The sequence below is a fragment of the Biomphalaria glabrata genome, chromosome 1, assembly GCF_947242115.1.
Source record: "Biomphalaria glabrata chromosome 1, xgBioGlab47.1, whole genome shotgun sequence".
NCBI classification, from domain to species: Eukaryota; Metazoa; Mollusca; class Gastropoda; family Planorbidae; genus Biomphalaria; species Biomphalaria glabrata.
This window is the reverse complement of record NC_074711.1, coordinates 20,678,593-20,703,573: the sequence shown is the minus strand read 5'-3', so window position 1 is coordinate 20,703,573 and position 24,981 is coordinate 20,678,593. Positions and strand designations below refer to the sequence as shown.

General features: G+C 34.0%; 1 protein-coding gene across 1 annotated transcript; it reads left to right on the top strand.

Moving 5' to 3' along the window:
- Positions 1-3,272: 3,272 nt before the first annotated feature.
- LOC106067260 (bcl-2-like protein 2) lies at positions 3,273-14,545 on the top strand. Its single transcript, XM_013226418.2, has 2 exons — positions 3,273-3,972; positions 12,217-14,545. Exons 1-2 carry the CDS (start codon positions 3,484-3,486, stop codon positions 12,352-12,354), a joined length of 627 nt encoding a protein of 208 aa, XP_013081872.1. The 5' UTR covers positions 3,273-3,483; the 3' UTR covers positions 12,355-14,545.
- Positions 14,546-24,981: the final 10,436 nt, after the last annotated feature.

The window sequence follows — 24,981 nt, the reverse complement described above, 5'->3', positions numbered from 1 at the left end:
ATCTCTTTTTTCCAAGACCACTCCAGTTTTTGTAAAACACTATCCACATCTGTTTTCAAGTTCATTAATACACGTTTATTTTTAACATGTCAGTTTCTAACCTAGAGATTGCTGCACGGTATTAACTAAACTAATTCTAAAGGAAGAAATTGTTGATCTGTAGTCTCCCTTTACAATTTCTTTGTTTCGTTTGATGACCAGCAAGGTTCAAGTTTTGCGCCAACTGCAGTTGAACGTGTGCCTAAAGAAATACTTCAACGTGCTCTTGTGCTGTCAACTCTGATCCCTTACGCATCTTTGCAAGTCTCGTGGCATTGTATATAGCCTTGACCATCGTTATAAATATTTCTTAGTTGAACTTGAACAGTCAGCGTTGACGAATCTGTTTATAGATCTAAATCTGATAACTGGACCAAAGTTGCTTAGTCCTAAGTGTCCTACGGTGCCTGTTTGTCAGTAGAAAAAGGTCGTGATTACTTTGGCATTGTACGCGAGTACATTGAATCATTGAATAGGTCATTCTATTCGGCATCCTGGGATGAAATCTTTTCAATAGAATAACTGTTTGGAAAGTGCTATAAGATTTTGTACAATAAAATGTTTAACAGTGACAATATAGAGGGTCTGTGAAGCAAATGTAGTTACAGCTTGTTTTTTTTTTTTGTTTGTTTTGTTTGAAATGATACATTATAGCAATCGATTGAGGAGACCCTATATTTACTTCAACTCCAAACGGATATAGTCTCCCTTGCGTGCATCCTAAGAAAAATGTGAAGCTAACTTCCATCTGCAACAAGCATGCCTCTAATACGTTAAGAACTTTGAAAAATGCAACCTAGCCTCACTAAGGAGGTGCGGGCCGCACCATGTACCATAAAGGGGGGGGGGTGACACCCAAGTAGAAAAATAAAAGAACTTTTTCTAAAGCAAAATAAAAAAAAAAAAAAAGATTGTAGCTTGATACACACCAGGTCTATTTATTATGCATATATGGATCTAGATCCAGACGTTACCTGTGGACATTGGAACGGGGAAGGTTTTTTGCTGTGTAGACCTATTCTTTGAATATTAGCTAAAGAAAACCCACATTATTACCAATGCTTAAGAAATCTAACAATAAATTATGACGTCGTTTCATCTTCTGGGGAGAACCTAAACCAAGGTCTCACACTTCAGTTTGGGCCAGTACCGCCACTTCTTAATGTTACCTCCAATCTTCTTACTAGGAGAAATAATGCAACTAGAATCCAAAGAAAAGATTAGCAGACGACTTAAGTAGTCTGCATGCCATTCTTTTGAGGTCGTATCATCCGTCCGGCAAGCGTAATCTAAAGTGTAAAAACGCCCGGCTTTTACTCTATTTATTATTGCGATTGCATTAAATCCATCAATCGAATCCAATGTTTCATTATCTTCTCTTTTAAAAGCACAAACTTATTCATACAAGAAAATGTTGTTGTTTTTTGTATAATATCCTTCATTAATAGGTTACAAGATTTTATTTTTAAGAAAGAATTTATGAAAACAAAATGTTCCTCAGAGCTCCTCACTATCTGTAGCTTTTACATTCGGAGACATGAAGCAAACGTTGAACAACAACAACAAATGTATCGCCAATCAACACACAGTTGACAGAAAAATATCTAGACTCTTATGTGCATTCAGTCTTCTAACATCAATAGGTGGCCTACAACTTGAATAAAATGTACATACAATTTTACACGTATATTTTCGCAAATGATGAGCTACTTCCAAAAGTCTTTTTTGACTGAGAAATACGGGAATTGAATTTAGCAGATATACACTAGGCCTATATGATTTGAAGAGGTGTGGTTTGCGGCCCTATGCTTCCCTGGGAGTGCACAGGATTAAGTCAAGTAAGTCTATGATTTACTGCCTCTTTGTATCAGAAATTTTGGGGGCCTAGTTTTTAAAGTTATTTTTTCTTATTTGGAAAATTTGGTCCTCATTTTGTCCTCCACTTAGGTGTGCGGGCGTCTTATAGCCCTGGAGAATGAGTTTCTGAAGCTTAAAAATGCAGGGAAACGCTTGACCCCCGCTGGTAGAACTAACAGTTGATTGACTAAACACCGTAGAGGCCTAATATTAAACCATTTTCGTCATGTCTATAAGTCTTTAAAATCGTGTGTTTCTAATTGTAGTAGGCCTACTCTTACATTGTAATATATGTTACAAAACTATTGACGAATTTCATATACAACGAATAAAAAAAACAAAAAAACTCATGTAACAGTTTTGTAATTATCATTGAATTTAGCTAATTAGCTCAATGTAGCCTACTATTGCTAAATAAAAAGAACAGTCTAACGCTTTCATCGGGAAATTTGTTTGGGGAAAATCGTTGGGGGGGGGGGGGGGGTGACACTGACCCAATTAAGTGACCACTGGTTCAAACCTCTATAAAAATTTAATTAGGCTACCTGTCTAAACTAATAAATGTGTTTTAACTACAATTTTAGCTCATTCATAGCGAGACACACACACACTCTCTCTCTCTCCCTCTCTATCTAGCCTATATATATATATATATATATATAGGCCTATAGATAGATAGATAGACAGACAGATAGATAGATAAGACTATATATAAAGTAAACAAAAAGTATGATGAAGTGATTATTTTTTCTAATATATCATAAATTGCAAAACTTAAAAAAAAAAATAACAGAATCTGACAAATGTCAATATAGGTTTATGCATAGATCTAGTTATCTGTCTACACTCTACACGTTAAACACATTATAGACTATTTAGTAGGCCTATTGTAATGCTGTGACTACTTCAGTACTTAATATTAAGATGGGTTGATGTAAGATTTTAGATTTAGTCCAAAGAATTACAGATAAAATAAAAATAAGTTCGAACATTAACGTTTATTTGAACTAATCTAAAAACAAAAAGACTAATAGAGTCTACAATGAGCAGTAATTCTGTGAACATACAAGCAAATAGGTAGGCTACATATTATATGGTGATTCAGGTAAAGAAAATAATCACGAGCAGGCCTAATTAATTAGCCTACTTTTAAAATTTTACACAAAATCTCAACAAAGATTTCTTCTTGAGCTTTCAAAAAATACTAATACTCCAACGCATTATTTATAATTAACTTTTTTTTTTTTAGCAAAATAACCTATATCTATTATTTATAATAATCTCAATAATATTTTCCCCATTTCAGCCAATAAACGAATCCACTATAGCGACGAGACTGACTCTAAGATTTCCCACTAAACCGAAAGTATCGATACTGAATACTGCCGCTGAAACTAGTTGGCGCTGTTGTGTTGGTCGAAAGCTGCAGTAGAGGACGTAGGCTTGGTTAGATAGAGAACAAGTGACCTAGAAATCTTGATCTAGTCTACAATTCTACATACATCGTTGTTGTTTCATATTTTACTATTCTTCTTGAGGATATTCAACATTTGTCATCATTTGATGAATTCATAGATTTTTTCTGAGATGGTTTTTGAGAAGAATGAAACCAAAATAAATGAAGTTTCGAGCCTTAAAAATAATAGATCTAAGAATTTTATTATGGATACCCGTAGTATTGTTGCGGATTACATAAAGTACCGTTTGCAAAACAGTGGATTTACATGGGACAATGATGGGCGACCGGCAAATGTTTCGCCCAATTCGGTGCAAATTGCAATGAGGACTTTAGGTGATGAATTCGAGGAACGTTTTAGTAGCAGATTCGACGATTTAATTAATCAATTAAACATAAATGATGAAAATGCATATGAAACGTACACTGCAATTGTTAATGAAATATTTTCTGATAGTATTAATTGGGGGCGGATAGTTGCCCTATTTGGATTTTCAGGTCGTTTCGCTGTAAGGTGTTACGAATTAAATAAAACACACTTAGTAGACAATCTTCTAGAATGGTTAACAACATATGTTGATACTCGTCTATCGTCCTGGATGAATACTCATAATAATTGGGTAAGTTGTAGATTCTATGATATATCTTAATATCTACTAGAGTCATTACTAGAGTAAAGCTGCCATATCGAACACCCCTCTTTTGTATAGACCATATCGAACATCTCGTCTTATTTTTATAAATAAATTAAATGCTGAGTTATTTTTATTGCTAATAGTACTAATACAGAAATACTGTGGTATTTTGGTGCGCGATCCATTTTTCTATTTTTAACATTTAGTTTTGTATACTTGCACAAGATCATTTTTCCACTAGGCGATAAAGTACACTGGTATGAAAGTATTGAAAGCGTGTTATTTTGACTTCATACACATGAATGGGGGGTGCTTGCGGAACTAAGGCTACTGTATAGCCCCATGGTGCATTAGCCAAGCAAGACCTAGAATCTATATTTTTGGATTCAGAATTGAAAGGAGAACATGTATATATTACACTTCCCTTAATCCTATTTAGAGTTATGAGGGTGTTCAATAAGGTTTACCATTTTAGAAAATGCTAATATCGAACAATTTTTTTTTTTGAGTGTTCATGTATTTTTATGCAATGTTTTCTTTAATGTTCAAAGCAAAAATTAACATATCAGTAAAGTTCTAGTATCTTAAAGACAACAAAACACACAAGCAATTTATAAATACATGTTTATTAAACATTATTTTGACAAAAAACACATTTTTTTTGGTACAAATGAAAGATTTTTTTTTTTGCAGATTTACTTCCTTTTGCCCCCCAAAATAATTTAAGTATGCTCTCCCCTGCCATTGCTAAATCTATTTATTAAATAGTTAAAATAGCATTGGCTTTTCCTAAATTTTGAACTATCACTGTGATATGTGTATTATATATGGCAGATGGCAATTAGTCTTTTCTTTTGCACTTGGTAGTTCACCTCTTGCTTGACCAGAAAATACCTGAAATGAAAAAATCAGATGATTAAAACATTTTTTAAATGCATATTGTTTGATATGGTTTACAAGGTGTTCGATGTTGTAGTCAGGGAACAAAAATTGATGAAGTTTACATTATGTCATACCTACTCCACCCCTCTTTGACATCAGATTTTATTTTAACTCTACGGAAGTTCAAGCTCATAGACCAATGGATGACGAATTTATAGATATAATTTAATTTATAGATGGGTTTCGTTTTTTTTTTCTAGGTCTAGCCAATACGGAGCTTCAAAAATCAAAATGCAAAAAATCACAGCGATTCGGCTTAACTTGTTTGATATGGTAGCTTTACTCTAGATCTATCTTCTATATCTATCTATATAGATAATCTAGATCTAGTTATTTTGTAGTTATGGAGTACAGAGACGAGAGTCAACGTTTAAATTGATTTAAATCAAAATGAAATTTATTTTAAAAGCTTTTTCTTTGAGTCTGAAGATTAAAGGTAAACTCTGATGGTTTTGACAATTTTTGATATAATATATATGTGTTTTGATTTACAGATAATGAATATATGATTCTTTTTATTTTATTTGCAATAATAACTTAGTAATTGATGTTTTTCCAACTTAATTTTCCTGCGTATCCAAAACAGTCAGACTTTCACCGGGTTTCTATGTGATGTCACAAATACATATTAATTTAATCTATATAGATTGGCTTATTGTATATGGGAGACCATGCAGCAAAGTTTACATTCTCGTAAAAGAAATATACATCTTTGTCTATGCAGTTAGATCTAGGATCTTGTAAGCAAAGGAAAAATTGTTTATTAAAAGTAGATTAACATGCTTGACTAACCATGGTAGTGTGTATTTTCTCGCCAGACTACTCAACATGCAACAAACACTATCGCTTTGTTGTCTTGCCATGACGGACTACACATAGTCTCGACTTGCCTTACATTGACCAGTTTGTTCGAATTAGTCAGACACACAATCTATTTACTTCTTGGTACAGGGAGAGGCTTAGATGAAAATGTTACTTTTTTCTTGAGTTGGTTAGTAGATTTATCTATACATATATACATATATATGTATATATCATATATAACTGTATCATAGTTCTGGACTAGGCCGTCACTAAGCCTAACAGCTACTGTAAGAATGAACCAATACGATTGGTTAAATCTAGTTTCTCTTTCAGTATTTTTGAGGGAAGTGACGTTTGACATAGCTAAAAACAAAATCTCAAAGAATCCCGTTTTTTTTTTTTTAGATGTCAAGAATTTACTAGTTTATTAAATATAAATGTTTCTAAGCATTTAAATAAAAAATGGTAAAATGTTTACTATTACAACTTTTTACGCAGAATTTATATATGTCAATAACTCAAATTTGAAAAACCATCAGGGAGTTTCCCTTTAAGGAGGAGTGAATTACTTTACATGGAGGAGGAGTGAATTACTTTACATGGCCATGCCTATGCTGTTCAAGCCGTGATTTACATATATAAAATTATAAACTATATTGACTATATATATATTTTATTTTGACACATCCAACGTAGACATAGATCTAACTGTCATGTGCCGGTAGCCAGTTTAGAAAGGCTCTTTAAATGCTTTGTCTGTCCTAGGCAGTTGATTTTCTTTTTGTTATCAAATGTATGTGTATCCCTCAGCCTTTGTACGGAATTTCCTGCTGTGGTTCAGACGCCACCTGCCAGGTGCTCTCTTCTGATGTCAGTTTTAAGTTTGAATTAATTAATTTGGTCTGACCACCTGCCCAGTAGGCCCCATTATATCAAACAAGTAGCATTTCCACTATATTGTCTATAGATTACAAGCATCCTCAAGAACATCACTATATATACTGCTATCTAGCCATTGATGGTAAAAATGTTTTAAACCATAGTTCCTTTCTAGATAGTACTCATATATCTCTGATCCATATAGAAGGCTGGAGAGAATCACTCATCATTGCTTGGTAGACATAGATTTCTGTAGGCAGGTTGAGTGATTTATTCTGCCACACCTTTGCTTCAATACTTGGAGGCGTCCAAAAATACTACTAGCTTTAGGGCTTAAGCTAAGGTGCTGCTGATGGTTATCATGTTATGTGCTTTTTTCATATTTAGGGGGTGGTTGTGATCTGTTGAACTGAGTAGATTTTATTGGGAGTCTCCTGAAACATGATTTCCATTTAAAAAGGTATTAAGTTATGATGTAGATCTAATCTAGTATGTAACTTTTTATTATTAAATTAGGCAATCAACTTGATTCTTTGGACTATCTATAGGCTACATAAGAAGTATAAACACAAAATCTTTATAGAGTAGATATATATCTCTAGATTTACCCCCCCCCCCCCCCCATTTAAAAAAGGAGAAAGATCTGACCCAGGAAACTACAGACCAGTATCACTTACCAGCATCACATGTAGAATCCTAGAACACATAATATACATGTAGCAACATCATAGACCACTCAGACTAACATAATGTCCTTACTCCATACCAACATGGCTTCAGGAAATATAAATCATGTGAAACGCAACTAATAGGACTAATTGATGATTTTTCACAAGGTTTAGATAATAGTGAGCAAATAGATGCTATCTTGCTAGATTTTTCCAAGGCTTTTGACAATGTTCACCACCATAGTTTGCTTAAAAAATTAAAATATCTTGGCATTGATGGTCCATTGCATCAGTGGATTAAAGATTTTCTGATAGGGAGAGAACAACTGTAATAATAAATGGCTCTAAATCAACACCAATAACAGTAAACTCAGGTGTACCTTAAGGAACAGTCTACAGTTTGCGTAAATGTTTTACCATATATTGCATTTCATATCAAACGAATATTCACATTTGACTAGAGTAACACCTTTAGTAAAATCACTAAATTTAGAAAGCCTTCAGGACAGAAGACTCAAAAGTAAAGTAGCAATTATACATAAAACACTGAACCATAATCTTCAAATACAAAAACAAAATTTAATAAAATACTCTGAAAGATACAAAGGTAAGGGCACATTCCTCATTCCATATGCTAGGACAAATTTGTACAGATGCTCCTTCTTCCCTAGTGCTATTAGAGCATGGATTGGGTTGCCTGAGCTAGCCAGGAAAACCAGTGACTTGGCAGAATTTAGGTCATTGGTTAATATGCATTAATATGCATTACTGAATGCATGATGCGTAGGTCGTAATCAACTTCTTTTTTGAAGTAACGTCTGTGTTAGATAAGATATAAGATAATTTCCTAATTGGAAATTTGTTCAGTATATATATATACATTGAATTAAAAAAGAAACTAATCACTTATAAAGCTTTGTTTTGGGGCCCAATTAATTCATGTATTTGGGGGGGGGGGTAGTTTCCTTTTTGAATAAATCGGTTTTCTGCCAAACTTCTTTCCAATATTTATTTCCTAATCTATAAGCTGACAGATTAGCATGGATGGTACCACAGAAACCTTTTGTTTATAAATCGTTTCCAAATCAGGTCAAGGACTTCCTAAATATTTGTGTTTTCTGTGGTATAACTAGCTAAGTGGACGCCATTTGGCAGCTAATCACTATTGTTTAACTAGATGCACAATGATTCATTTGAGAATAATTTATAAAAGTGTACCAAAAGACAACCTCATAAAATACTTTTAAAAATACAAAGATTAAGGCATATTTCGTGTGAATTCCATATATATCGCTAGGACAATCGTGCAAGAAAAGTTTTTTTTCCCTAGCACTAACATAAAGCGCTGGTTGTCAGTGTGTATGTGTTTCGTGTGTGAATGTTTTCGTATTTGCATCTATATTGTTATTGTTAAAGTAGTAACGCTGAGATGGTTAATTGTAGTCAAACTGATTTTCCATTTGATTGGACCAATAAAATTACCTTTAAATCTTATAGTATGAATCAACCAGGAAAACTAATGACTTAGCAGAGTTTATGGCTCTAATTAACATGCATAATTAGGTATAAGGACTATCTGAATGATACATTTTTCTTTTTTATTTATTATACAAATACATTAGATAGGAAAGCAGTTTATTTTCACATATTAATCATTTAAGTTTATTTTAGCTTAAAATCTTCCAGTAAAATGTTCAATATAAATAATACATACATCACAATAAAATAAATATAAAATTATTACTGGGTAGATAAATAGTAGGCCAATAGATCAGATATAAGTCAAAATTCTAATTTTAAAATATTTCAAAAATTTTTCTCTTACTAACTATTTAATTTTACTTCCACTCAGTTTAACAAGTAGTATAATAAGGTGAAAGGTTGTGTATTAATCTTATGAAAGAGTGCCAATAATTAACATTTTGCTGATTTTTTGATTTTTTTAAATTTTTTTTTCATAGAAAATATATATAAGTTGGCCTATAACAAAACTTCATTTTAAATTAGCACACTGTTGTTTTTTTATTAGCTAATGTTTTTATAATTTGACAATCATATATTATATATGGAATTAGTTGTCATATTTGAAAGATCTCTACAATGTTACTTTTGGGTTACTTGTGTCCAATCCACTTGCAGATTTATTTTCTTTCCTGGTCTTTATGAAAAACTTAGGAAAACATAAGAATGTCATAAATCTTTTTACAAAATAATGGATGGGCATACGCTTGAACAAAATTGACAAAGGTTGAGTTTCAAATACATAATTAATGTGGCTATCTCGGGTAAATAACAAGCATTTCTAATAGCGTATGTGGGTGGATAGTCTTTCTGTGTGACACTTAATGTTTCAAAACAATTCTTTCAGGTATAGGCCTTGCACTATAGAAACGTTCAAACTAAATATATAGCTTCCTAATCAGACCTTCACAGGTAACCTTTGTCAACTCAATGTGTTCAAAAAATCTAATAGGCTTACAAGTTCGCTGATATCAGCTTGTACAATACTTGACATACCAATGTAAATAATACATTAGTCTATATGTAGAACATAGTAATGCTGTTGCATTTTTAAAAAAAAACATAATCCTTACTCGTTATTATGAAATAAGCATTTAAAAAACTAAAAAAAAATTATTTTTACTTCATTTAAATACAAAATTGTCAAACTGTTTTTTTAACAAGTTTTTGATTAAGAAAGGGACATATTGTGTCCCACGATTTTGTTATGTGACAGACCTTATTTTAAACGACACATGGATGCATAGCCTAAAAATGTAGGCCTAGGCCTTAAGTTTTCAAATTAGATTTAAACTGTTATTATCTTAACAGTATAGGCACTTAAGATAACATTTGAGTTTTAACTTTACCATATTATTTTCATATAAAGTGACAAATATTAGAGCTGTAGAGATGAATATAGCGTTTGGATACCGAGCTGAAGGCCCTTTGATCGAGTTCCAGCTTTAAAGTATTATCATTTGACATGAGATATTTCTAGGACTAACAGAAACTTGGGAGGAACATTGAAGGAAGGTTGACACATACAAAATACAAAACGTGCAATGCTAATAGATCTAATGTCGCATGTTTGCTGCTTTGTGATTGTCAATGCCTTTTTTTTTAAAATCAAGTATGGAGGTCTGTTTTCATATCAGAACATATTAGAAAACCCGTTTCTAGATCTAGTAAACATTGTCAACCCACGCACTAACCAGGTCCACATACTCAATTAACTGTCGAGTTATTGATTTTTTCCCCGGGGAAAAAAGTATGCCAGCCAAATATGTTGTGCGCAACGCCGTCTAGCTGGTGTGTGCATGAATGAAGTTTGTTTTCTAGACATGCATGAATGAAGTTTGCATTGATGTCATGTTTAGTGGAATTTTGTATAGCCCAACCTCATCGTATTGAAGCTAGATCTAGATCTACTTAGAAATAGGTTTTGCTCTATCACATTCTTGGGTGTATTGGGTGTATGCCTGTCTGTATAGTACAATCTGCTGTATGACTATTGTGTAACATTACTCCAGTAAGAATGCTAGCTAAAGTATTCATGTGTAGGCCTAAGTTTCCGCGTATTATTTTTGAAAATTATTATTTCAAATTAAAAAAATTGACATTGTTAGGATAGATCCATTCTAATCTAATTGCCTCCTACTTAGTAGTGAAATGGTATTTATTATGTATGCATATATCTAGATCTTGGGTAGGACATTCATTTATAGTAAAAAATGTTTTGTGTATCACTGACTGAAAGTTGTCAGACCATATTTGGGGGGAGGGGGCGGAAACGTCTTCTGAAGTTAATGTAGGCCTATTTACGTCATGGGAGCAGACGTACTTTTTTTGACCTGTCCTTCACCCTGTTTATTAAGCCCCATCACGAGATCAGTTTTTGTTTACATCATGTGATTCTTACGTGTATATTTTTGCTCACACATAAAGATTCTTTCAAGTTTGTTTTTTTTCTTTTTAAATCTGTAAAGCTTTGTGTTGCGCAGTGGTCAAACTTGAATAAATTATTGTTGGAAACTGTAACATTAAATACAACTAAGTGTTATGAACAATGATTAGACATTGAAATTAAATGTTGTCAAAAGTAACCTGATGTTTACTAATACGATTTTTACCCCCCACCCCCACCCCATATGATTGATTCTGTTGTAGATCTAGAGTCTAGACTCTAGAGTATTGAATAACAGACAAAATAAAAAATGTATAAGTTTGTGCAATCCAAAGAGAAAAATAGCCTAACAATGATTCTTTTAATTTTCTGTATTGTCGCCTTTCTTATTCAACACTCTCTGTACATTGACACTGCCAATGCCACCTCTTCCTCTTTTCACTTTATAAATGAAAAGCTGTTTATTAAACTAATATTTGGTCTTTTTATTAGTGCAGGTTATTGCATTGACCAAAAGCTAATGTAGGCTATATCTCTGTAGACATTATTTTTCTACACCTTTTATCCTCTTATAACTCACTGTGCAACTAATAAATCGATAACATGTTTTGATATGAGAAAACATATTCTGATTTATTCTCTTAGAGCATTAATTAAGTTGGACAGCTGTTTCATACAGATTTGAGTTGGCAAAGAGTGATTGTTAGAGAAATGTAAATTACAGTAGGAAACAAAAAAACAGTCATTTCTAGTTTCACTTACATTATACTAGTCATGCCAAGCCTCATTTCTCCACAATTTTCTAAAGGGAATTTATTGCACAAAGTAGTTATGAGGGTAGCTCATTACCTTTTAACAATAACGTCTTTATTCCATATGAACATTCATTAATTAGAATAATGTTAATATTATTGTTTGCCATTTGAAATACCATTGACTGTCACAATTGCTAATCATTTACTTCTTTTTTTTTCCCCTAAATTTTAAGAGAAATCTTTCTATTAGTATATCTTTTGCTTTTAATTTCAGCAAGGTTTTATGGAATTTCAATCTGGTAGTGGTGAACATAAAATAGACAGTCCTTGGCCATCATTTAAAACTCTACTGAGCTGTGCCGCAGCAGTTGGAGCCCTTACCATTGGAGCTATATTATCTCAGAAATCCTAAGACAAGAAGGTATCTTAAAACATTTTGGCTAATAAATTCTGATGTTTCCCAATGGAGATTGACAATGATTGAATTTAGTAATTCTCTTAAACATCAGATATCATTGGATTTCTTGTGGGTTGTGAGTGTGTGAATACATCCATTGTACACAGACAGAACCACTAGTGACATTTTAACAGTTCACATATAGATTCTAGGTTTTAAATAATTACTAGCACACCAGTTAGGCAATTTTTATTTTATTTTACTGTCACGTACACGTTACATAGTCTAATTATTCCAATTACTGAACTTTGATATTAGAAATAGTAAAATAGTAAATTAATAGATCTTACTTTTAAATTATTATGTTACATTAAATGTTGTTTTTATTAGTTCAATTATGTATTTTGTAAATCACTTAAAATAATTAAAACACGTGAAGTTGTATCCTGATTTGTGTTTTTTTATTATGGACAGTATGGCTATTAAAACAGAGGTAGAGTAGGGTAGTAAATGAAGCATGATAGCTCATTTGATTTGAAACAGTGGTGGTAGAGTGTAGAGCATGACAGCTCATTTGATTTGAAACAGTGGTGGTAGAATGTAGAGCATGATGGCTAATTAGAAAGTCTGGTGTTGAAACCTGTCAGCACAGAATCTTTTCAAAAGCCTGATGTAGCACCAAAAGTCCATCAGCTCTCTCTAGGAGAGAGAAGTTAAGTACTGTGGTGACCCACATTGCCATTATGAGATGTGTACATTCAGGGTCTTGGATGAAATAAAGGTATATATATTTCCTTACTGGTATGCAGCATTAATTTACTTGAATATGAGGTTTGGTTAGCTATTTTAGGATTTAAAAAACAACACAGGCCAGTAATATGTTTTCTTGTCTTTGAAATGTAAATATATGTATATATAGAGAGAGGATTTAAGTAAAATGCAACTTTTATATAAATATAATTACATAGAGAAGCTACTACTAACTTATAATTAGGGAATATCTAAGTTATAGCCATTCAATGACTATTGTGATGCCTAATTTAACAACAAAAAAAAACCGCTAAAAGTTGAAGATATTTCACTTCATTTGTCAAGTATTATTTATGATTATTTGACTAAAACCAAAAAGAAAATTAAAAAAAAAAGTTTTGGTTACATAAATTGGGTAGTATTTAGTAATAATAACTTTGTGAAATATGGAAGATATTCTGTGATGGTCTATTTCCCAGTATCTCTGTTATCAGTTCTGTTTTCATGGTATCCAAATGTTGTATTTTTTCATCATGATTATTAATCATCTACCTCTACATGTGCACATACTGCTCATAGTTAATAGTTCAAACTAAAAAAAAAATGTGATCTAAATAATAAAAGTCTAGACATCTTATTTAAATTTTTTTTTTTTCTGTTATTGTAAATGGGATCACTGCTATCTATGTCTTTGATACTGTAACACTATTTAAATTTCTAGCAATACAGTTGATGTCTTTGATAGTAGTTGTCTTTGTTTGTTTCTCATATAAAACAATCCGTAGCTGTCTTTTTTAAAGGTATTGGATCGCCACATATCTTGATTTTTATCTATAAGAATTACTGGAGTGTGGCATATATTTATTACGATATTAGTAGTTTTGTAGTGACATTACTAACTACTGAAAATGTCCAATGCTAGTTTTTTAGTTTTTCTGTTTCCTGATTTTGTCTTTAAAACATAATTTTATGGCCAACTAGGAGTTACTGTATTATTATTTATCGGATTAGTTCTGTCAAAACAATAAATGTTGTTCCATATTCTATTACCTGCAGCTTTGTCAATAGATTGGTATTTAATTTGATTTTCAGTCTTTCAATTGGACCTAAAGTAAAGATGTATATGTATATTTTTTGAGTTTTTGGTTTCTTAAGTTGTACATACATATATGTGTGCATGTGTGAGTATATATATATATATATATATAGTGAGTATGTGATAAAAGACATGAATGTATAAAGATGTTTAAATGTAAATATTTTTTTTTTTACAGATAATTTTTAAGAGAAAGCGTATCTTTTAATTCATTTTTTTAGGTGTATTTTTTTAACCTCATTTAATTAATAATAAATAGGTTTATAATGTTAGTTCTCAGTGTTTGTACTTGTAATAATTTGTAATATTGCTCTGTCTTTAGGTGTACATATGTTTTATTAAATGTAAATATTTATCAGACATTTTTCGCTTTGAGGTTTCATTTTGTTGTACAGTAATGTGTAGGCCTAACATTTCACTGAGAAATCAGTTGGTCATTAAATTAGTAAGTCATTAGTAATAATGGACTAATCACAAGTCACCAAGCTTGTATTTCCCCTTATGTGGTGCTGCTGGCCATTCACTCAGTAATATATTTGTGTATCCTTCTTAGAATTGTAGCTCTTAATTTGTTCACTTCAACGCTTTAGTTGAGAACTCTATGTGATGGACTGTGTGAGGTTAGTATGACAGGATCTACTCTATATTTAAAATAAACTAGCAAGTATAGATGATTACGGGACTTTTGTGTGGTGACTAAGTGCTTACTCATTTATAATGAGGTTTTGTATAATTATAAGTTCAATTTTTAAGTGTTCTTTCCCCATTTAATTTATCACTGTTGATGCAACTAGTGGGGAAGCCTAATTAGGGCATGGGATATAGTTCCCATTTTAAACAAAGTTTTGAAATGTTCAATTTAAATAGCCCCCCCCCCCCACCCCATTTTAAGATACAGTTATTTAAACTTGCAAAAAAAAAATAAAAAAAAATTAAATTAGTACAATTCAAATGATGAAAAATATTTCATTTCCTTTATTCATTTCTTGGAAGTCATTGTCCACTCTTTGGCCACTTGGTCTTGACTCTTCCTCTTCTACTCTTTCATGCCGATGGATATCACAAAGTCGACACACTCGTAGTCTACAATACGGCCCTATAGTCAACTACTAAACATTGACGGCTAATGAAACGTAGCATTTCATTGAACACTACCGTAGTCCTTGTTTACTCTTTCCTTACGTTTTATGCAGTCGACTTGTAGGACTAGAGGATGCTTCAACAACTCAACGTTATCTGCTGACAAGAACTTGTGCTGGTCAACTAGATCTTTCTGATTATTTTCCGAAATTCGTTACCGTACTCAACTAAAAAAAAAAGTAATTAAGACAATACTCAAACTAGACGTTTCATTCTTAACCTTTTTTTAAGCACAAGAAAAATGATTCAAGAAAATGGGGGGGGGGGAAGTAACGTTTCTGGTTCTCTCCATTCTGCTGAATTTCTTTGACTTGGAGTTGTATCACACGAGTGCACTGTTTTCCTAGCTGGTTACTAGTAGGCTAAATCATAGGCTTAAGTACGTACGGTACTGGTGGATAGCAAGGAAGGACCTGTATACTCGCTGTAAGATCGGGGCCAAAGAAAAATGGTGTATAAAATGTTTTATTTTGTAGGCTATTATTAAGAACCTTAAATATAAATACATTAAATCAACACATTACTTTCCCTATTTAAGCAATAACTTAACAGCCTATACATGTGATTATTTCAGTCTCGGCCCACAGTCTAGTATCTGGCAAGTAAACTACGTTCTGTAATGTTAAGTCAACGACAGCTCTTTTAGTGAGGTACACCAAAACTGTTGTAAACAAGCAGTCTCTAAAACACCATTTAATTAATTGATAGTAATATGTTGACCTACAAAACATGATTCTAGTCCAGACCTATACACCCTAGTAAGGTTGAGTGCAGCCAGATGTGTCCCGCATGTTGACTCTGAAATGACTCATTCTTGTTTATTGACTAGAGAAATAAAATGTTTACGTTGTATTTCTCGGTAATCGATATCACCCAATTCTAGCTCGATATTATACTGTTCATTAGATGTAGGATGAAAGTAACATTAATTGCTCCATTTCAGAAATGAGACATTTGTTTGGGTTTAATCTAAGAAAGCAAAATAATTCTTTACTGAAAATTGAAAAAAAATATACATGCATCTTTTCTCTTTCATGTGAGAGGAACGTTTCAAGTGGTTTAGAGTACATGGATGTTACTGTAAATATGTTTTCTCTGTTTAAATTCCATAGGCCTCTATTTGTAAGCCTTGCTCATCATTCAAATAACTTGTGACTACAGGAGAACGGTTAAGTAGGCCTAAATAACTCATTGACACTACTCAAGTTTAAAAAGTCATGAATGGTGCTTGTATGTGCTATTCAAATGTAGAGGCGTCGTGACGTAAGCAATTGACAACGTCACGCTACAACGCTCATGCACGCATTTTGTTTATTGACCGATTTTGACCAAATGGAAAACCGTGTAAACAGTATGACCGTGTACTGTGTTGTATCACGGAAGTAAACAAGCCTACTCTTGTATTAGATGGAGATGGGCAGATCTTGTGTCGACACTGGGTGGTGGTGGTGGTGGTTCCTGTACACACACACACATTTATACCCCTCTTTTTAATCCTACGGCCGTACTGTCTCTAATAAGTATATTGATAGCCCATACGTCAGCATACCGGTATTTCAAAAGAAGGGCATTGGTTCATCTTAATGGACAGGACTTGTGTTTGCTGAAAACATGTTTTTTTTTTTTTTAAGTTATGGCCAAGGATTAACTAGGGTGACATGTGGCCAGCACAACATACACGTGAAAATGTTGGATGGAACCTTCTCTACTTCAATGTTTAAGAACGAAAGTTGGCTACGCTACTGCTCAAGTACATAGTTGATCTAGAACAGTTTTGTTAAACCATATTTGGCCTTTAAAAAAAGGGGGATGGGCACATGGATTTCCGACTCATGTTTTACAGGCCACATTACCGCCCCCCCCCTTTTTTTTTTCCCAAATAAAACAAAAATCGTCGAATCCAAAGGAAACCTTCCAAAACGGCTTGAGTCTACACTGGGTATACAAGTGTCGATAGGACCCTCGGAAAGTAGTTTTGGCATCACTGAGGACTCAATGCCACTTTTCACACACTCTCACCCGAAAAAATGTTTTACTGTATGCCCTATTTTATCATTGCACTAATGTAGACCACCGTCTGTTTTTAGTTGTGAGGCCTGGTGAGACCTTTTCTTGGAGAGCTTGTATTGCTCTTATTATTACCGGTACTTGTATCATTCATCTGCTCCTATGTAGCAAGGGCATCGGGCAGTGCTCCCTCTTAGGACTGGTTGTTAAGGCAATTTATTTCTCTTGAATTCGTAAAACTGTCCAATAGCACTCAAGTCAATTCATTGAAGGGAACATGCAGAAGTGAAAACGTAAGGACCGCTGGAAGCTAAAAGGGGTAATGTCGCTAATGGATCATTGTCTGGGATAGAGAAAAAAGTGGTGTTTTTTTTCGATTTATGGCAGAGTACTAAACATGAAATACGACACAGCTTTATTTAGTTGTTTTGATGGACTAAAACAAAGCATATGTTCAACGTTGAATACTTCAATCTCTGAACTAGGCCAGGACTTTAATAACAAAATAATACGCCGAAGAAAAACAAAACACAAAACTTTTTGATTTATTTTAACAGTGCTTGTAAGGGGAGAGAATCTGGAATTAATTTGATTCCAGAATAAAAAATGCTGGCACAACTGCGAAGTACCGAGTCAATGACCTAGACTATTATCTAATGCGAAATAAGACAGTGGCTTCTTCCTAGTTCGTGGAATCGATTAAGTAGCCTCTTTTAAAGTATCGGCACTGACCAGCCATGAAACTGCGCAGTTTGTCTTCTTATTAGCCAGTCCTGTCTCAGGGGTGGAGTGGACGTGGAGCGGTACATAATAAACAATGGGTCGATAGTTGTATTTTCATCGCCTAATGCTAAGGTCAAACGGTTATTTTTAAACAGTATGAAATCGTTTTCATCAGCTCACTAGTATGGAAGGCAAGCAGCTGCCCATCACGTGGACTTGACACGATAATGCTTGCTACCAGTGGCGTAGCTAGGATATGCCATCATTTGGGGCCCGGGGGACTAGAACTCTTTGGGGGCCCATGCATTTTGACATTCGACATCATGACATGACATGGCTTAATATTTAATGTAAACAAATTCGAACACTCATTTGGGGCCCCCTCAAGTGGGGGGTCCGGGGATTTTCAAATTCTCCCCCCATAGTACATCTGTTTGTAGTTTTACATAAGCGGGTCTTCGAATGTTAGTCTACGACGATTTCCAAGGGGTCTACGAGAGGGAAAAAGTGAACTGGGGTCTATGATATGTAAACGGGGTCTACGTTAATCGATTTCATTAAGACTTTGTATTTAATTTCCAATTAATGGAATCAACACATATACACATGATTTGTACATTAGTTAATCCTTTGGATTTCGACTGATATATATTTTTTACATTTTAAAACAAAGTGTCTAGATAAAACTAAGAGTAAAACATGGCCGAATCCACATACAAAAAAAAAACACACACACACTCAAAACAAACAAACATTAACATTAAACCTAACTAAAAATAAGACTTGACCCCACTAAGAAGTCTACAACACCAGGCATAGGTTAAACCTAACTAAATTGAAGCCCAATGTTGACATTTTATTATGTAAATAGCCTACCCAATACCCCATTCATTGTTTTTGTTTATTTGTTGAAGCCGTGTAATACATATAACATTTTATTTCGCTTCGTTTTATTTTAAATTTATTAATAAATAAATACGACTTAGAAATCAGGGGAAAAAAAACGCATTTGAAGTTAATGATTATTTTTTTTAGCTAAGCAGGGGGTCTATCGACAACCTGGCAATGGGTCGACGACACAAACACAAAAATGTTTAGGAACCACTGGTCTAAACTTTTGTCAGTTTCTAAATTAAAAAAAAAAATAATGAAAACATTTCTTGTGCTGGGGGTCTGGATCGCTGCCAGGTTGTGAGATGCGCCTCGGACTGTGGTCTTGTTGGTTTTGATGTTAAGCCCTGTCCGCCCCAGCCGTCCTGTTCGGGCTAGAAAATAATCTCTTCAGTTCTGAAAGTTACAAAAAAACAACAACAACATAATGCAAGGCAACGAGTTCAGCTCTCTCTCCCTGCCCCCCCCCCCCCGCTTTCTTTTACTAAACAGGCCTACTTCGTAATCACTGTGAAAGAACGAATTAATGTCCTACGAACAGGTTAAAAAGAAGTTCTCTCGAGTTTCTTGTTTAATTGTAGTCGCATCAAAGCGGTTGAGAACGGTTGGAGGGGAAAAGTGTAGTCTAAATCAAATGGTTCTAGTTTACAGTAGCTTGTCAAGTGGCTACTAGACAGCTGACACAGCGTACCAACCTGAGTCACATGTTCTTTTTTTTTTTAAACTAATTTTTCAATGCACATGTGAGTAGAATAAACATACTTACTCATGACATACGTCTATCAGGTGACACAAACGACATCTCTATCAATAATACATATATGTATTCATTTGACTCGCTCCATTGCTTGCTTTTATAAAAACACTTTCTTGAAATGCATTTCATTTCAAAGGAAGAAAAAAAAAGGGATATTTACCATGTATGACAAGATAAGTATTGTGAATTTCAAACAGCATCTCATGGCTATAGTTCAAACATGTCTGGCTCAGCAGCAAGTCTATTGAAACTGTAGCCTACACTTCATACAAGTACTTCTATTATTGGATAATTGTGCATACCCTGAAAGCTTTGGCGTTATTCAGTATCATCACGTATAAGATTTATGGTCTCTCAATGCACTCGATGTAACCCAGTAGTCATCAAACTGTAAAGCCTCCCTCCGTCCCTTCTAAACCTCATACAATTCAATATGGTGCTTGACATAGACAACTTGTTTATGTTTCTAGCAGTCGCAAAGAGTTCAATGATCTACGGTCATGACTTGCATCGCCTTAATGACCGTAGGTCAAAACAGTTTCACATTAATTATACTCTGCTTTTTTGTATTATTTCATAGCAATCTGGCAAAATCTTATTATTAAATTTCGGTTAACCCTTTGGTGCTTATATTATTTTATTTTAATAGAGAAGAACCCAGGCGATCGATATAAAAAAAAAAAAAAACCCAACTAAAATTGATATTCGTGTCGGGTGTCAATTTACTTTCCACCTTTGTCTGTGGTGGCAGAATTCTAATGTTTCTATCGATCCAGTTCTGTTCAAACATTTGTAAGCTTTATTCCCCTTTATCAGATGACAATACATTCATCCATAAAAATGTTAGTATGAAAGAGTGTGTCAGTTATGTGCTACGTAAGCAAGATGTGTTAATCCTGTTTTAAGTCAGTTGCGTGTTCCCTATCTTAAGACTGGCATGTAGGAGGCATCTCCGTACCTAACTTCACCTTGAAGCATTTACTGATCAATGTTACTAGGTTGAGATAAGACAGATCTCAAAGACGTCATGCAGCCATTGTTGAAGAATATTATATTATAGGCTAACACATAAATGGGTACTTTAATGTGGGATTCTAAAACATTTTCAAAAGAAATTTTCAGAATCATTTAAAAAGAGAAAAGAATAAGACAATAGGACGTAAAGGCACGGAGTGGTCTACATAGCGTTTATGCCCCCACATTTAAGATTACACAAAAATACCAATGAATAACTTTAACAATATGCCTACTAATGCTAATCTATTTGTTTCATGAAGCAGGTGTAGGAAAATCGGTTAAACCGAATCATTCAGAGAGCTCTCGCGCCATTCAATCTACAAAATAATCATCCCTTTATCCCAGTGGCGCTACAGACCTCAGGGGGCTATGGCCTTCCTTAGCACATCCCTCCAGATCTCTCCTGAGCCTTTCGTCTCCAGGCCGAACCCCAAACAGTTGTAGATCTGCCTCCGTATCATCAATCCATTGTATTCAAAATAATACTTTCATTAAAACCATCACAGTTGTAGCAGAGCTAATTATGAAGGAAACAGACCTTAGATCGACACATCTACCTACCTGCCTAACCGAGGCGTCATAGATTTCGAATCGAGCTGGAGACGGAGCCATAATTTTAAAATGATCGCTTTTAAATGTGTAGTTTCTTCTTTGTAGACCTAAAAAATTATATTATCGATTATTATGTTGATTTGTTTTCTTTCCGAGCCTCTCATCCTCAAACCCTAATGAGTAATACAGTGTGTAAACCTGTAAAACTTACGAATTGAGCTAGACCTAATAAGTATACTGCGAGGATGAAGGTCCCACATTCACAGTGCCGACAGGCGACAGCTCATTCTCAAAGAAACACACTAGTTTATGTCAAGGAATTAAAATTAAATTAAAATGGTTCTACACTTATCATTCAAAATGTTAGTAATCACTGGTAGGCCAACAAATAAGCCTTCTATCATTTCTAAGAACGACATGGCCTAAATTGTGCCGATGTGCCTAAACTCACAACTCATTTCTTAGGAACGAAATTGGGCGTGGTTAAGGCATTGTAATTTTGACAAGAAATGGTCCTTTTTTGCTGACTATTTAGCTCTACAAGGCTTCAGCTATACTTGGTAGCTGACACATTTTAGATACCGGTATAGTGAGTAGATAAAGCTGTCCACACAAACCCCTCGTCAAATAGCAAGATACTGCGATAATAATAAAACGTTTTCTCTCTTTAGTCTGATATATATATTACTTAGACCAATTTCATCGTTAGTAATTCCTTGGCATATTCCAACTATTTGTGTAGGCGCCCTGACCTAAGTATATGCATCACGTTATTCGGTATTTCCCGTTTAAATAGCACATTACTAATCTGGGCCAACAGTTGTTTTTATCACCCTCATCCACCCAGCTTTAAATGGGTCTGAAGCTTGATTTTTTTTTTGTATGAATCCACGTAATAAGTAGGTCTAGCTTTTATTAATTCTGGAATCAAATATCTTATGCCTGAAAAGAAAAGAAGATCTCTCACTTGCTAAGGGCGCCGTTCTCATATTTCACCATGTTTCCTCAGAAACAATTCAAATCATGCTGATCCAACACCTTAAATCTATAATACTCAATATCATTCGTTCAGTTCTTACTCATTCTGTTCTATCCTATGAAAGTCGGCTTGCTTATTTAATATATTACACATAAATAGGCCTAGTACGTCAGCCCAACCAAATGTTATGTAGCTGCAATTGTTTCACAAACAAACCTTAATAATGAAGAACCAACCGCTGCGAACTATGTTATGGAGGCCCACATGCCATTGTTCCTCAAACAGACGTAAAGAATAACTTAGCAACTGCTGCGTCTAAGTCAGTGTGTTCGGGGAACACTAGTGCTCTGCAAGGCCTAAAGACGTGTCCCACAAAATATTGAAGTAAATATTAAATACATGTGGATTCATTCCTTAGCAACTGCTGAAAAAAATATTTGCTCTTCTCGGTAAACAAAAAAAAAAGACAACAAAACAAAAAACCATCAACTCTGTAACACTTTGAACTTTGTATTGATCTAGATGCTGGCTCTAATTTGAAACTAAGATGAGATGATTTCTGTTAGTGTTTTTCTGAAGTTTAACCTACCACACTATTTCCAAACGAGCTATTGTTGTTTTATCCCAGTTTCCTACAACCAATTATAGCAAAGCAAGATTTTCTTATTATGTTGTAACAAAGTCATAGAAACAAGCTCGACGCCACAACAGATATTCAGATTCAGCTTACCAATATTGTGTCTGATATCAAGAAGTTATGCTTTTTGGAAATACTATACATCCAACGGTAAATAGGCACATATGTTAATAAAATTCTATTAATATTATAGTTTTATACTTGAAATAAATAAGAATTCCAAATTTAGAAAATGGTTTAATTCTTTTTTTTTTTAAACACAAACAGGAAATAATCCAACCTAAAAAAAAAGAAGCACTAAGTGTTCTATTAGATTTTCCGAATGTGCGAAGTTTTCAGTTGAAGCAAAAGTAATTAGGTAATTAGGTCATTACACCAATACATTTTACTAACTAGCATGTAGCCCTATGTGTATGAGGAAAGTCTCTAAAAGCAATCAAATTTAAGTTGTTTGTTGTTTATTGATGTTTAATGTAGGCCTACGTGCCGGTTTATACAGCAATTATTACCGAATGAGCTTTATAAAGTAAAGAATCTTTTCTAGCATTCGATGCTTTTAATCCGGCTTCCTATTGAGTGGTATAGTAGTAGGGAGAAAGGAAAATAAAGAGGTTGGAGGATATTCTTTGACAATGTATTGATATCAAATCAAATGGAACCTAATTATGTACTTTCAATATCTCTCTCTATATTTTACTTTTTGAACTAACTATCTAATTAATCTTATCATACTAATGTGAGAATGCATTAGAACAAACTAAAAACAAAAGTTGAGACACAGACTCAGCTATGACCTACATATTTTGACTTTTGCGGCACTTGTAGGCCTAAGTCTGAGTTGTATTTAAATTTCTTTTGGTTAATTAATTCCATGCGAGACTGATTATTACTGGAAAGAACTTCCCATGCTTCATAGTCTTTCATAATCACACTGATATTAAGGGTACGTTTTTTATCATTGATAATTTTGATTAGTATGAAAGTGTTATTCTTTGTGTAAGGAAATCATATTTGAACCGAGTTTGCTTGCTTTGAAACTGGAAGTCTTTTATTTTATTTATTCACTTATTATGAGATCTTTTGTTTTCTGTTGAACTTTTGTCTATTAATAGTCAAATAAAGATAGTGTCACAATCGTATAAAGGTGAAAAACAGTGAAATTAGACACGCATGCTGAGAGAAGTTTTATACCTGCATATATACGTCCAAAGTATGTTGGAAATATGTGTTTCGCAGGAGAGAAATGACAACATCATATTCTTTGGAAACGTCTAGTGACTCTAGTCTAGTGACTCTAGTCTAGTGACTCTAGTCTAGTGACTCTAGTCTAGTGACTCTAGTCTAAAGCAATGAACGTTTTTATTTAATCTACGTCTTTCTTCAAAGCAAGGAGAACTTTCAACATGCTAAAGATCTACATGTATGTATAAGGCCTAACCTAAATATTTGGCATTCCTGAGCCTATTTACGTCAGTGCTAAATTGGGAGGACTTCTCAATTGGGGCCCGTGTAGTCGATCTCCAGGTGAATAGGATCTGGTAGTGATTCCCACGGTCTGGCAAGACCACAACACCCACAAAGGCTCCATGATTGGGCTTCGCTTTTATGTTTCCTATGCTCTAGTTCTCCTTCACTAGCCTATGTTTTTGTCTTATTTACATGCTTCAGATGTTCCTTCAGAATTGAAGATTCTTACACCTTAACCCAAATTTCCATCTAAACGGCGGGGACAGGGTTCGAGCCCCGGACGAGTAAAACTACTAAGAGCTTACCACACGACCAAGCAGCTACATGTGTTTTGCATGCATTTAATAACCCCATAGATGTTTTTGTTCACTTTCTGGATAGTGAGTCCCAAAGATTTATTTGTGAAATAATGTCATTTATATAGAGAGAAAGAGGTAGAATATAGGGTCAATGTCTAGCAGTGATTCCACGTTTAATAAGAGACTAAAGGTAAACATAACAAGTTAATAATTGACTTTGTTTGACACACTGGTAGGCGACTCCTGTAGGTCATACGTTAAAAGTGAACACACACCTTTTAGATGTAGCAGATGTAGAGTATGGCAACGAACCCTGCATTTGAAACT

Coding starts and splice junctions, on each gene's coding strand:
- LOC106067260 (XM_013226418.2), top strand. CDS start 3,484: ATGGTTTTTGAGAAGAATGAAACCAAAATAAATGAAGTTTCGAGCCTT. Junction 3,973..12,216: donor TGAATACTCATAATAATTGG/GTAAGTTGTAGA, acceptor TTTTAATTTCAG/CAAGGTTTTATGGAATTTCA.